Genomic DNA, 15,247 nt, shown 5'->3' with positions numbered 1-15,247 from the left:
CAAGTCAATGGATATTCAAAAGTCAAGAGTGTTTTATTGTAATATGTCCCGGATGGGACAATGAAATTCTAACTTGCTGCAGCACAACACAATATGTGAAGATGGAAGACAGATAAATGCGTGATTAGTACGAGTGTCAGGGGTTATGGGGAGAAGGCAGGAGAATGGGGTTAGGAGGGAGAGATAGAACAGCCATGATTAAATGGCGGAGTAGACTTGATGGGCCGAATGGCCTAATTCTGCTCCTATCACCTATGAATACACAGAAATATAGAATATAGGTTCAGGAGATGAGGAAACACTTTTTCACACAGAGAAATGTGAGTCTGAGGAATTCGCTGCCTCAGCGGGCGGTGGAGGCAGGTTCTCCGGATACTTTCAAGAGAGAGTTAGATAGGGCTCTTAAAGATAGTGGAGTCAGGAGAAATGGAGAGAAGGCAGGAACGGGGTACTGATTGGGGATGATCAGCCATAATCACATTGAATGGCAGTGCTGGCTCGAAGGCCTACTCCTGCACCTATTGTCTATTGTCTATCAATGACATCAATACATTATTGACAGTTCCCCAACCCAATTACAGAGAGTCTTAAACAATGTTTCTTACAGAAGCTTCTGGAAGGAAGCTAGTTTACTGAATAATGCAACATTTACCCTGGAACACAAAATAATTCTGCCAGGGTTTAACCATATAACCATTTAACAAATAACATATGAGTTTAACACTCTGGCCAATCATCAAACAGCATGGTAACTGTGTTTCAATATTATTTACAGTCCCTTTGCAGTAATCCAATCCAGCTCATGCATTTGTAAAACCCTGGAGTTCCTCTGCAAGATTCTCATGCATACTAACACTTACAAAGATACTTAGACTTCCCTTATCAGAAGTACTGATCCGGGACCTAGACTTCCCGGCACCAGCTAGCAGCCTGTATCTTACATAGAAAATAAGTGCAGGAGTAGGCCATTCGGCCCTTCGAGTCTTCTAATACAGAAATACAGAAATGGCCAAAAGGCCTTGTGAATGCATGAATCCTGCTTTATTTTGCCGATATTTTTGCTCTATTTTGGCCAGGATTTACAAGTGGAGTCACAGGTATTTAGAGTGGGTGGTCTGAATGGCTTTTGGCACATTGGCCTTCATCAGTCAGAAATATTTAGTATAGCAGTTGGGAGGTCATGTTTCAGACGTTGGTGAGGCTGCATTTAGAGTATTGTGTTCAGTTCTGGGCACCATGTTATAGGAAAGATGTTGTCAAGCTGGAAAGGGGTGCAGAGAAGATTTACGAGGATGTTGCCTGGATTAGATGACTTGAGCTAGAGGGAAAGTTTGAGCAGGCCAGGAATTTATTCCTTGGAGCGTTGGAGGATGAAGGGGTGATATTATAGAGGTGTACAAAATCATGAGAGGAGTAGATTGGGTAGATGCACAGAGTTTCTTGCCCAGAGTAGGGGTATTGAGAAGCAGAGGACATGGGTTTAAGTTGAAGAGGGGAAAGATTTAACAGGAACAATAGGTGCAGGAATAGGCCATTCAGTCCATCGAGCCCTCTGTGTGAAAAAGGTTTTTCCTCATCTCTCCGTTCTAAATGACTTACACCTGGACTCTTGAGGAGTCTGAAGAAGGGTCTCGACCCGAAACGTCGCCTATTTCCTTCGCTCCATAGATGCTGCCTCACCCGCTGAGTTTCTCCAGCACTTTTGTTCTACCTGATTCTAGAGGGGGGACTTTTTCACACAGAGGGTGGTGGGTGTATGGAACGAGCTGCCATAGGAAGTAGTTGAGGCTGGGACTACCCCAATGTTTAAAAAAACATGGTGACAGGAACATGGATAGGGCAGGTTTGGAGGGATATGGGCCATGCGCAGGCAAGTGGGACTAGGGTAGCTGAAACATGTTGGCCGGTGTGAGCAAGTTGGGCTGAAGGGCCTGTTTCCACACTGTATCACTCTATGACTCTAAGGCCCACTTCTTCATAGACACATAGAAAATAGGTGCAGGAGGAGGCCATTCGGCCCTTCGAGCCAGCACCGCTGATCATCCCCTATCAATAACCCGTGCCTGCCTTCTCCCCATATCCCTTGACTCCACTAGCCCCTAGAGCTCTATCTAACTCTATCTTAAATCCATCCAGTGACTTGGCCTCCACTGCCCTCTGTGGCAGGGCCGAATGTCCTGCTCCTGCACCTACTGCCCTTTGTCTACCCTATGCCAAAGACACTATGCGTTAACACAATTTATTCCGCTCCCTACGATCGCCCCTCATCCTCCTGCTTCTCCAAAGAATAAACCTTTTCTTGACGGCACGGTGGCGCAGCGGTAGAGTTGCTGTCTCAGCGCCAGAGACCCAGCTTCGATCTTGACCATGGGTGCTTGAATGTCCAGAGTCGGTACGTTCTCCCCGTGACTGCGTGGGTTTTCTCCGGATCATCCCCAATCAGTACCCCGTTCCTGCCTTCTCCCCATATCCCCTGACTCCGCTATTTTTAAGAGCCCTATCTAGCTCTCTCTTGAATAGAAACATAGAAATTAGGTGCAGGAGTAGGCCATTCGGCCCTTCGAGCCTGCACCGCCATTCAATATGATCATGGCTGATCATCCAACTCGGTATCCCGTACCTGCCTTCTCTCCATACCCCCTGATCCCCTTGGCCACAAGGGCCACATCTAACTCCCTCTTAAATATGGCTGTATGTATAGATGTATATATAGAATGTATATGTATGTAATCTGAATGTAAATGTATCTGTACACTGCGAATGGCTTGACTGTAATCCCCTGTTGTCTTTCCAACTGACTGGTTAGCCCGCAACAAAAAAGCTTTTCACCGCACCTTAATGTGACAATTAAATTGAATCTTGGATCCATACTAACTCTCGATACAATAAACTAACTAGACTTCGTACAGCCATTGAATGCGCGCATGTGATCCCATCCGGTCGCCGATATCCCAGCAACTTGCGGGCATCATCAGCGATCGCTGAAACCCACTCTTCCCATTATGTTTGGGGAAACCCCCGTGTGTTTAAGCTGTGGAGATGACTGTCTGATCTCCGCTGCCCATTCACTGGACTGAAGGCAACAACTGGAAGCCGATATCTGATTACAAACACATTCCTCCCATCGGTCTCAGTCAGATACCTTGCATTCTTCCCTAGTTTGCCCGCTACATGCTTGCCCGCCCACCCGCCGGAGCAAACAGCTGGACTCACTTAAGACAAACACTGATTCCCACAGGGACACGAGAGTCCGCACAGCACAGGAAGGTGGCAGGTCTATGCTATACAGCCGGTTGGGGAGTGGGTTTACTGAACGTTTTTTCCTTCCATTATTTATTATGTAAAAGAATATGTGTGTTATGATTGTGTTTATAATTTGTTTGGTTGTTTTGTTGTTTGTCTTTTGCACGAAAGTCCGCGAACATTGCCACTTTCATTTCACTGCACATCTCGTATGTGTATGTGACAAATAACTTGACTTGACTTGACTTGAGAGTGAGGTTGTACTTGAGAGGGATAGAGAGAAACAGAGAGAAAGAGAAACATAGAGAGGTACAGAGAAGGATAGAGAGACACGGGAGAGAGATAGAGCGAAAGAGGGAAACAGAGATAGAAAAAATAGACAATAGGTGCAGGAGAGGACATTTGGCCTTCGAGCCAGCACCGCCATTCAATGTGATCATGGCTGATCATCGCCCCTCCATCAGGTACCCCCGTTCCTGCCTTCTTCCCCATATCCCCTGACTCCGCTATTTTTAAGAGCCCTATCTAGCTCTTCTCTTGAAAGCATCCAGAGAACCGGCCTCCACCGCCCTCTGAGCGGGCAGAGAATTCCACAGACCTCGCATCGCCACTGGAGCGCTCTGAGAAGCAAGAGCTCCGGTTGGGAACGCCGAGATCCACCTCGGGTCTCATCTCCGTTCTCAAATGGCTTCCAAAACCGACCCCTTGCCCGGAAGCACGCTGAGAGGGACTCTGGCCCCCGACGCCGGGCAACACCACCCGGGCCGGAACGGCCAGGAACATCGGGCCTCCGTAGAGGCATTAGCGGAGGCCTCAATAGGCCTGACTTTGGGTGAACTGGGGATGGGGACTGGACATTGTGCCTTCCCCCACAGTGGTATCCATTGTGGGGGGGATGATTTTTTTGTGTGTAAGTTAATATGTTAGTCTGTGTCCAAGATGGCTGTCGGAAGGGAGAGTGGACGCTGGCGCGGTTTAGCTGCCGCTACTCTCTCTACATTGTGTTTTTGATTTTTTTGTCTTTGGAGCGAATTCTGTTTTTAATTTGTGTATTGGTGATGTCCTTATTATTTATTTTACTCCGACTATATGTTTTTTCTCTTCTGTTAATTTCTGTAAGGTGTCCTTGAGACTTTTGAAAGGCGCCCGAAAATAAAATGTATTAGTATTATTAATGCGATCTGTTGCATCTGAGCCAGTGGACACGATGGAACACAAGGACCGGGGTGACCAATTATGTTATAACCAAAAATAAATGTCATCAATTATTAATACCATCATCATCATCCTCATTGTTGAAAACATCAACAGAGGCAGAGATCAGCCATGGTTGAATGACGGAGTAGACTCAATGGGCCGAATGGCCTCCATTCTACTCCTATCACTTGCAAAACTTCGGATCAGTTTCTATACAACTGCTAATCGGGAACGAACTTCGCTGAGCTTCCTGGGACAATAAAGCACAATTGAACCATCTTCATAAGGGATAGGAGCAGAATTAGGCCATTCGGCCCATCACGTCTACTCCGCCGTCCAATCATGGCCGATCTATCTCTCCCTCCTCAACCCCATTCTCCTGCTTTCTTCCCATAAGCCCTGACACCCGTACTAATCTGGAATCTATCTATCTCCGCCTTAAAAATATCCACTGACTTGGCCTCCACAGCCGTCTGTGGCAAAGAATTCCACAGATTCACCAACCTCTGACTAAAGGAATTCCTCCTCATCTCCTTCATAATGTAACGTCCTTTAATTCTGAGGATATGGCCTCCAGTCCAAGACTCTCCCACTAGTGGAAACATCCTCTCCACATCCACTCTATCCAGGCCTTTCACTATCCTGTAAGTTTCAATGAGGTCCCCCCCTCATTCTTCTAAACTCCAGCGAGTACAGGCCCAGTGCCGACAAACGCTCATCATAGGTTAACCCACTCATTGTTGGGATCATTCTTGTAAACCTCCTCTGGATCCTCTCCAGAGCCGGCACATCCTTCCTCAGATATGGGGCCCAAAATTGCTCACAATATTCCAAATGTGGCCTGACCAGCACCTTATAGAGCCTCAGCATTACATCCCTGTTTTTGTGTACAAGCCCTCTTGAAATAAATGTTATCATGCTATTTGTTTCCAGTGAGAAATGTTTCCCCACTAACTCCACAACGAGCAGCATCGATGGCAAGTTAGTGCGAATGGCGGCCGCTGGGCCAAGCAAACCTTACAAACCCCGACTCAATCGGGAGCAAAGAGATCAAAGAAAGCACCTTCCTCACCTGTCGATGATAACTGGGTCTGAAGGCGTCTCGTTCCGGTTCCCACAGCTTTTCTTGTCGCAACACCGGCTGGGAAAAGAAAGAATGTATGAGTGAATGACTGAATTAATTAATGAGTGAATGATTGAGTGAATGATTGAGTGAATGATTGAGTGACTGAGTGAGTGAATGAGTGAATAAATAATTGAGTGAGTGAGTGAGTGAGTGAATGAATGAATGAATGATTGAGTGAGTGAATGAGTGAGTGAATTAATGAATTAATGAGTGAATGAATTAGTTAATTCATGAGTGTATTAATGAATGAGTGAGTGATGAGTGAATTAATGAGTGAATGAGTGAGAGAATGAATGAGTGAATGTATGAGTGAGTGATGAGTGAATAATGAGTGAGAGAATGAATGAGTGAGTGCATGAATGTGAATTAGTGAATGAATGAATGAATGAATGGAAGCGTGAATGAATGAATGAAAGAGTGAATGATTGAATGATTGTGAGTGAATGAGTGAGTGAATGAGTGAGTGAAATGAATGAGCGAATGATTGAATGAGCGAATGACTGAATGAGTGAATGAGTGAATGCTTCATTGTCACAATGAAATTCTTTCCCTGCATACCCACGGTATGTGAATAGTTGCCACCTAAAGGGTGCTGACAAAGTAACAAAGTGTACACCGTATCTGTGCTAGCTCCCCCTTTGTTTCCATCCACCCTCCCCCTCACGACGTTTCCCCCCACGCCCTTGGCCGAGGGCTCCGTCGACCCAGGAGTATCGTGGCAGGAATATCGGAACGTTAATGAGAGGTTAAAACGGGGAAGACAAAACAGGCGAGGACTACACAGCGGGTCGGGCGGCGTTTGCAGAGAGATTGAGTTACAGAGAGCAGCGAAGTGGCGTGGCGGTAGACCTCATAACTTCATGAATTATAGGAGCAGAATCAGTAATATAGAAAATAGGTGCAGGAGTAGGCCATTCGGCCCTTTGAGCCAGCACCGCCATTCAATGTGATCATGGCTGATCATCCACAATCAGTACCCCGTTCCTGCCTTCTCCCCATATCCCTTGATTCCTTTAGCCCTAAGAGCTCTACCAAACTCTCTCTTGAAAACATCCAGTGAATTGGCCTCCACTGCCTTCTGTGGCAGATAATTCCACAGATTCACAACTCTCTGGGTGAGAAAGTTTTTTCCTCATCTCAGTCCGAAATGGCCTACCCCTTATTCTTAAACTGTGACCCCTGGTTCTGGCTTAGGCCATTCGGCCCATCAGGGCCATCCCTCCATTCAATCATGGATGATCCATCTTTCCCTCTCAACCCCACTGAGAGCTGCTGCCTACGGGTGCTGTCTGTGCAGAGTTTGCACGTTCTCCCTGTGTCCGCGTCTGTTTCCTCCGGGAGCTCCAGTTGCTTCCCACATCCAAAAGACGTGCAGGTTTGCAGACTAATGGGCATCAGTAAATTGTCCCTAGTGTGTAGGATGGAACTAGTGTATGTGTGTTCGGCATGGTCTCGATGGGCCGAAGGGCCAGTTTCCTCGCTGTGTCTGCGAAATAATTTAAACCAAACTAATCGGCAATACTTCCAATGAGTAGTTCAAAATTTGCGGAGCTCCCAACGTGGGCGGCGCTGACTACAACGCGGGGTCCTGCGACTCTGCCCGGCTCGACCTGTGGACTCAGGAGCTGCAGACTCCGGCAGCGGGAGGCGGCTGATCGGGAGGTCCGGGCCGCTGAGGAGGAGGATGCTCACCGTCGGGGTTCGGCGTCGGCGTTCCACCAGCCCGGCGTGAGGGCCTGAACATCGGGCCACCCGGGGCGGCGACTGCGGGTGCTCGGAAGGCCCCCGACCACGGATGAACACGGAGGGGAGGCTGGCTGGACTATGGTGCCATCCTCACCTTGGTGCCATTTATGTTATGTTGTGTTGTGGACTTTCTGTGTTTGTGCTTTTTTTAAAATTCAATTTCGATTTTATTTTTAATATGTTTATTATGTATTTATTATTTATTTATTTTCTTATGATTTAAAAAAATTTTTTTTTATGATACTGCCTGTAAGGGAAATTCATTTCGTTGTCTCAAATTGAGACAATGACAATAAATTTGAATACAATACAATACAATACAAAATGGAAATAGATTTTGGCCTTTGCAACAGTACAGCTCAGGAGTAACTTCCTTGACCCACAACATGATGCCACGACCAACTCTTATCTGCCTTCATATGATCCTCCTCCCCCCCATTCCCCGAATATCCAGGTGTCTGTCCAAAGTCTGAAGAAGGGTCTCGATCCGAAACATCACCCACTCCTTCGATCCAGAGCCGCTGCCTGTCCCGCTGAGTTACTCCACCATTCTGTGCCTCCAAAGGTCTCTTGAACAGCACTATAGTTGTCCCCTGCCCCCCAACCCCAATTATAAAAGGACTGGACAAGACAGATACAGGAAAAATGTTCCCAATGTTGGGCGAGTCACTGAACGTTGGCGTGCAGGTACAGCAGGCAGTGAAGAAAGCTAATGGAACGTTGGCCTTCATAACAAAAGGATTTCAGTATAGGAGTAAAGAGGTTCTTCTGCAGTTGTATAGGGCTCTGGTGAGACCACATCTGGAGTATTGTGTCCAGTTTTAGTCTTCTAATTTGAGGAAGGACATCCTTGTGATCGAGGCAGTGCAGCACGTAGGTTCACGAGATTGATCCCTGGGATGGCGGGACTGTCATATGAGGAAAGATTGAAAAGACTAGGCTTGTGTTCACTGCAGTTTAGAAGGATGAGGGGGGGGTCTTATAGAACCATATAAAATTATAAAAGGACTGGACAAGCTAGATGCAGGAAAAATGGTCCCAATGTTGGGCGAGTCCAGAACCAGGGGCCACAGTCTCAGAACAAAGGGGAGGCCATTTAAAACTGAGGTGAGAAAAAACGTTTTCACCCAGAGAGTTGTGAATTTGTGGAATTCCCTGCCACAGAGGACAGTGGAGGCCAAGTCACTGGATGGATTTAAGAGAGAGTTAGATAGAGCTCTAGGGGCTAGTGGAGTCAAGGGATATGGGGAGAAGGCAGGCACGGGTTATTGATAGTGGACGATCAGCCATAATCACAATGAATGGCGGTGCTGGCTCAAAGGGCCAAATGGCCTCCTCCTGCACCTATTGTCTATGTTTCTATCTAATAGCGTGTTCCAGACACTCACCTCACACTCTCTGTAAAAGTTGCTGGTATGTACCCAAGAAAGACACAAAGTGCTGGAGTAACTGCCAACAGATACATCACCCATCCCTATTCTTCATAGATGTTGTCTGACCCGCTGAGTTACTCCAGCTTTTTGTGTCTACCTCCAGCTAACTAGTTCTTTCTATAATCTACAATGACCTTTAGCTGGATTGCACCGTGTTCCCCTTCACTAGCTAACTGTTGATCAGAAACGTCTCAATAGACAATAGGTGCAGGAGTTAGGCCATTCGGCCCTTCGAGCCTGCACCGCCATTCAATGTGATCATGGCTGATCATCCCCATCAGTACCCAGTTCCTGCCTTCCTCCCCATATCTCCTGACTCTCCGCTATCTTTAAGAGCCCTATCTAGCTCTTCTCTTGAAAGCATCCAGAGAACCGGCCTCCACCGCCCTCTGAGGCAGAGAATTCCACAGACTCACCACTCTCTGTGAGAAAATGTGTTTCCTCGTCTCCGTTCTAAATGGGTTACCCCTTATTCTTAAACTGTGTGGCCCCTGGTTCTGGACTCCCCCAACATCAGGAACATGTTTCCTGCATCTATCTCAACATAAAAAATAGGTGCAGGAGTAGGCCATTCGGCCCTTCGAGCCAGCACCGCCATTCACTGTGATCATGGCTGATCATCCACAATCAGTACCCCTTGCCTGCCTTCTCCCCATATCCCCTGACTCCGCTAGCCCCTAGAGCTCTATCTAAACTTTCTTTTAAATCCATCCAGTGAATTGGCCTCTGATGGCATCTGATGAATTTGATGAACAAACTTCCCGAACATCCCAATTGGATTCCAGCCTGCAACTCTCTTCCTGGTATCTGTGACTCTATATTTAAACCCCTCAAGATCCATCCAGTTACTTGTGCCAATGTTTCTGTTGTTATGTATCCAATCCTTCAACAGTTAATAGAGTTCTGAAATAACCTATTCATTTGAGCAGCATCCAGACATAGAACACTACATCACAGTAACAGGGCCCTTCTTTAGTTTAGTTTACAATAAACAATAGACCATAGGTGCAGGAGTAGGCCATTCGGCCCTTCGAGCCAGCACCGCCATTCAATGTGATCATGGCTGATCATCCCCAATCAGTACCCCGTTCCTGCCTTCTCCCCATATCCCCTGACTCCGCTATCTTTAAGAGCCCTATCTAACTCTCTCTTGAAAGCATCCACAGAACCTGCCTCCACCGCCCTCTGGGGCAGAGAATTCCACAGACTCACAACTCTCTGTGAGAAAAAGTGTTTCCTCGTCTCCGTTCTAAATGGCTTACTCCTTATTCTTAAACTGTGTGGCCCCTGGTTCTGGACTCCCCCAACATCTGGAACATGTTTCCTGCCTCCGGCGTGTCCAAGCCCTTAACAATCTTATATGTTTCACTTAGATCCCCTCTCATCCGTCTAAATTCCAGAGTGTACAAGCCCAGCCGCTCCATATATCGCAACATATCACAGTCCCGCCATCCCGGGAATACGTCTGGTTGGGTTTAGTTTAGTTTATTGTCACGTGTACAAGGTGCTAACCATATAACCATATAACCATATAACCATATAACCATATAACAATTACAGCACGGAAACAGGCCATCTCGACCCTTCTAGTCCGTGCCGAACACGTATTCTCCCCTAGTCCCATATACCTGCGCTCAGACCATAACCCTCCATTCCCTTCCCATCCATATAACTATCCATAAGGTCACGTTTACTGTACTAAAGGTACAGTCAAAATCTATTGTTCCATGCTAACCAGACAGCGGAAAAACAATACCTGATTACAATCGAGCCATCCACAGTGCACACACACATTATGAAGCCCCCGTCCCACTGTACAAGGTAATTCAAGAGTTCTCCCGAGTTTTCCCCTGATTCAAACTCGGAGAATATCCGTAACGGGTCGGTAGGAGTTCGTGGATGTCGCGTAGCGGCTCGCACGAGTAAAAAGCAACAATATTTTCATCACAAGTATTTTTTTACTCGTGGATATTTTTTTGCAGGGATGAAAAAAGTCATGAGTTACCGGATGTCCCGAATACCTACCGTTAGCGTTACGAGCCGCTACGAGACATCCACGAACTCCTACGGACCCACTACGGACATTCTCCAAGTTCGGATCAGCGGGAAAACTCGGGAGAACTCTTGAATTACCTCGTACAGTGGGACAGAGGCTTAAGGGTATACCGTTTAGAGCAAGGCAAAGTCCGATCACAAATTTCCAAGGGACACTAATGAAGTACACAGTAGTTCAGCACTGCCTCGAGTTGGTGCTAGGATGGTTCAGTTGCCTGATAAGAGCTGGGAAGAAAGTGTCCCTGAATCTGGAGGTGCCCACAATGTCTATGATGAACAAGATTCCAAGACCAACTCTTGTGCATAATCCTTATACCTCCATTCCCTGCATTTCTTTAGACTTTAGTCTTTCTAAATCATTCTAGAGCGTATGAACCTATGCACATCCTGAGCCTACAAGGGAAGTCGAGGTGTTGTTCTGCCATCTTGGCCATGGCTTCGATGTGGGTGGTCAAGGATATTTATTCCGAGCAACTCGAAGCGTTGATCTATAACAGACTTGGTCATCCCTATTCCTTCGAGGAAACACTTTTTCTCACAGAGAGTTGTGAGTCTGTGGAATTCTCTGCCTCAGAGGGCGGTGGAGGCCGGTTCTCTGGATACTTTCAAGAGAGAGCTAGATAGGGCTTAAAGATAGTGGAATCAGGGGATATGGGGAGAAGGCAGGAACGGGGTACTGATTGGGGATGATCAGCCATGATCACATTGAATGGCGGTGCTGGCTCGAAGGGCCGAATGGCCTACTCCTGCACCTATTGTCTATTGTCTAATTCCACTTCTAGAACGCATTAAATAATGAACACCTGAAGCCTTCGAAGGAAGTATTGGCATTGATGTGCTATCTTGTCCATTACTTCAAAGTGGATGGTCCAAGACAAGTTGCTGGTGATACTTATTCCTGGGAACACAAAGCTTGAATGAAAGTTGGGGAAAGGGGAAGTACAACAAGATCTGGAGGTCCATGTACATCAGTCACTGAAAATATGCATGCAGGTACAGCAGGCAGTGAAGAAAGCAAATGGCATGTTGGCCTTCATAACAAGAGGAGTTGAGTACAGGAGCAAAGAGGTCCTTCTGCAGTTGTACTAGACTGAAGTGAGACCAAACCTGGAGTATTGTGTGCAGTTTTGGTCTCCAATTTTGAGGAAGGACATTCTTGCTATTGAGGTTAATTCACGATTAGGTTCACAAGGTTAATTCCCGGGATGGCGGGACTGTCATATATTGATAGAATGGAGCAGCTGGGCTTGTATAGTCTTGAATTTAGGATGGAAGGGGATCTTATTGAAACATATAGGATTATTAAGGAATTTGACACGCTAGAGGCAGGAAACATATTCCTAATGTTGGGGGGAGTCCAGAACCAGGGGCCACACAGTTTAAGAATAAGGGGTAGGCCATTTAGAACGGAGATGAGGGAACACTTTTTCACACAGAGGGTTGTGAATCTGTGGAATCTGTGGAATCTGTGGACCAAGTCAGTTATATATCAATGGTACACAAAAATGCTGGAGAAACTCAGCGGGTGCAGCAGCATCTATGGAGCGAAGAAAATAGTCAACGTTTCGTGCCGAAACGTTGCCTATTTCCTTCGCTCCATAGATGCTGCTGCACCCGCTGAGTTTCTCCAGCATTTTTGTGTACCTTCGATTTTCCAGCATCTGCAGTTCCTTCTTAAACACTATATATCATTGCCTCAAGTTAGAGTCTTGGAGAGATACAGTGTGGAAACAGGCCCTTCAGCCCACCTCGCCCACATCGACCACCAATGTCCCAGCTACACTAGTCCCACCTGCCTGCACATGGTCCATATCCCTCCAAACCTGTCCTATCCATGTAACTGTCTAACTGTTTCTTAAACAATGGGACAGTCCCAGCCTCAACTACCTCCTCTGGCAGCTTGCTCCATACACCCACCTAGTGTGAAAAAGTTACCCCTCGGATTCCTTTGAAATCTTTTCCCCTTCACCTTGAACCAATGTCCTCTGGTCCTCGATTCCCCTACCCTGGGTAAAAGACTGTGTACATCTACCCGATCTATTCCTCTAATGATTTTATACATCTCTATAAGATCACCCCTCATCCTCCTGCGCTCCAGGGAATAGATACCACTGGCAACTTGTCCTTGACTACACATGATGAAGCAATAGCCTAGACAGCACACCAATGCTTCCACTTCCTTAGAAAGCTTAGGACATTCATATGTTCATAGGTTGTTCCTATTCCTTCCATTGTCCTTGCCAGAGTCCTGTTTAAAGAGCGCAGTTTAAGGCCAGGAGCTGTGTGGAACGTATTCTTTTGTTGCTTCTTGCGGGGTGCCAGTTGGTAGCAGAGAGTGTGACACAAAGGTGCAGAGTCGGCGGAATTGCTCTATTTATAAGGTGTACCTGTTTTAATCTTCTGGGGATATGTGATGCAGATGGTTTTCGCGTTCCCGAGGAAGAGTGTGATGTGATGCAGCAGAAAGCTGCGGATAGACTTCCTGCGGTGATTTGTCAGAGCTCCGCTGCCTGGGAGAAGGCAAACCATTCTATTGTTGCCTTTGATCTGTGTAAAAGGAAGGGTCACTTCCTCTGGCCCAAAGACCCTATAACGGAGCAAGATAGACCACTGCTGCTAAATGCAATGGGCTGACGTGTAGTACGCAACGGAGCGGAACCTGGGCCTTTTTGTCATCCATTTCAGTAACTGGACCCGACCCGACCCGACCCCCCCACCCGACCCCACCCGACCCGACCCGACCCGACCCGACCCGACCCGACCCGCAGTGTAATCAACGTTGCGGGGGAACAGTTTGTGTTAATTAAATTATAATTCTGAAAATGAGGAGAAGATTTTTCCCAAAGAACGTTTATTTTTTACGAGGATGTTTCAGTAACCGGCTTCCGTCTCCGCACTAGTATCTTTGCTCCGCTACGGGATCTTTGGTGCGGAGACGGAAGCCGGTTACGGAAATGGGGCCGAAAATTACCCGTGAATCTGCCCATGACCGTACCACGTCTTTTTCGTCAAGTGGACTATCTTGTTCGCCATGGGATCTTCAAAGTATTCAAAGGTATCAAAGGTATTTTATTGGTCACATTCACATACACCCAGGTGTAGTGAAGTGAAATGCTTCTTGCCATTTTGCAGCACATAAAGAAGGAATACAGACATAACATTAAACATAAAGAACATCCCCCCACAATGGTTCCCATTATGAGGGAAGGCACAAAGTCCAGTCCCCATCCCCAATTCACCCATAGTCGGGCCTATTGAGGCCTCCACAGTTGCCTCTACGGAGGCCCGATGTTCCTGGCCGTTCTCGCCGGGTGGTGTTGCTCCGGCGTCGGGAGAATCCTCCCAGCGGCATGGGAACCCTGGAACGGCCGCCTCCGTACTGGAGACCACGGCTTCCGAAGCCGACAAGGCCGCGCCGGTTGGAGCTCCACAACTGGCGATCTCGTCTAGAGATCCCAGGCTCCCGGTGTAAAGTTCAGCGCCGCCGCCCGCAGCTGGTCGCTCCACAGTCCCGCAGCTCCGCGATGTTTTACCCAGCGGTCTCAGCTCACCGGAGCTCCAGCGCAGCGACCCGGGCAAGGCATCGCCCGCTCCGCGATAGCGCTCCAGTGCTGGGCTGCCGCTGCCGAAGCCGAGGTTCTGGGCGGTCCCGCAGGAGACGGCGCTCCAGGCCCGCTGGTAGGCTGCGAGGACGGGTCGAAGCTGCAGCCCGGAGAAAGCTGCCTCTCCGACCAGGTAGGGACACTGAATCATAGTTTACCCCCCGCCCCCCCCCCCCCCCCCCCCAAGTCTTTGCTCTGGCCCTCCTTGTTTCCCAGCTTTACATTCTTCATCAACTTGGAATCAAAGAACATAAAACGGGCGGCATTGTGGTGCAGCGGTAGAGTTGCTGCCTGACAGCGCCGGAGTCCCGGGTTCGATCCTGACTACGTGTGCTGTCTGTACGGAGCTTGTACGTTCTCCCCGTGACCTGCGTGGGTTTACCTCGGGTGCTCCGGTTTTCTCCCACACTCCAAAGACGTGCCGGTGTGTAGTTTATTTGGATTTGGCAAAAAAAAATCGTGAGTTGTCACTAGTTTGTGTGGAACGTTTGCTATGTCGCTCTTCAAGGGAGATGCTAAATGCATTTCGTTGTCTCTGTACTGTACACTGACAATGACAATTAAAATTGAATCTGAATCTGAATCTGAAGAGCGTAAAGGGCCCGTCCCACTTAGGCAATTTCTTCGGCGACTGCCGGCAACTGTCATAGTCGTGGCAGGTTGCCGAGAAACCAACGACTGGACCCTCCGATGACAATGTCTACGACAAGCTACAACAACCTACCACCTAGTCAACGTCAAACTACGGGAAGCTACCGACCACCAGCGACCTACAGGACGTCCACCCACGACCACACCTACGACAACCTACGTCCGCCCGCGACAAGCTACGACAAGTTAAGACA

General features: G+C 47.7%; 1 protein-coding gene across 1 annotated transcript in view; it reads right to left on the bottom strand.

Moving 5' to 3' along the window:
• Positions 1-5,380: 5,380 nt before the first annotated feature.
• The window catches only part of LOC129693461 (transcription factor COE3-like), a 77,986-nt gene continuing 68,119 nt past the window's right edge, over positions 5,381-15,247 (bottom strand). The window contains exon 6 of the mRNA XM_055630274.1: positions 5,381-5,581. Coding sequence (XP_055486249.1) covers positions 5,509-5,581 — 73 coding nt within the window. The 3' untranslated portion in view covers positions 5,381-5,508. The remainder of the gene's footprint in view (positions 5,582-15,247) is intronic.

Source organism: Leucoraja erinacea, unplaced genomic scaffold, assembly GCF_028641065.1.
Source record: "Leucoraja erinacea ecotype New England unplaced genomic scaffold, Leri_hhj_1 Leri_303S, whole genome shotgun sequence".
Lineage (NCBI taxonomy): Eukaryota > Metazoa > Chordata > Chondrichthyes > Rajiformes > Rajidae > Leucoraja > Leucoraja erinaceus.
This window is presented reverse-complemented; position numbering and strand designations above follow the sequence as displayed.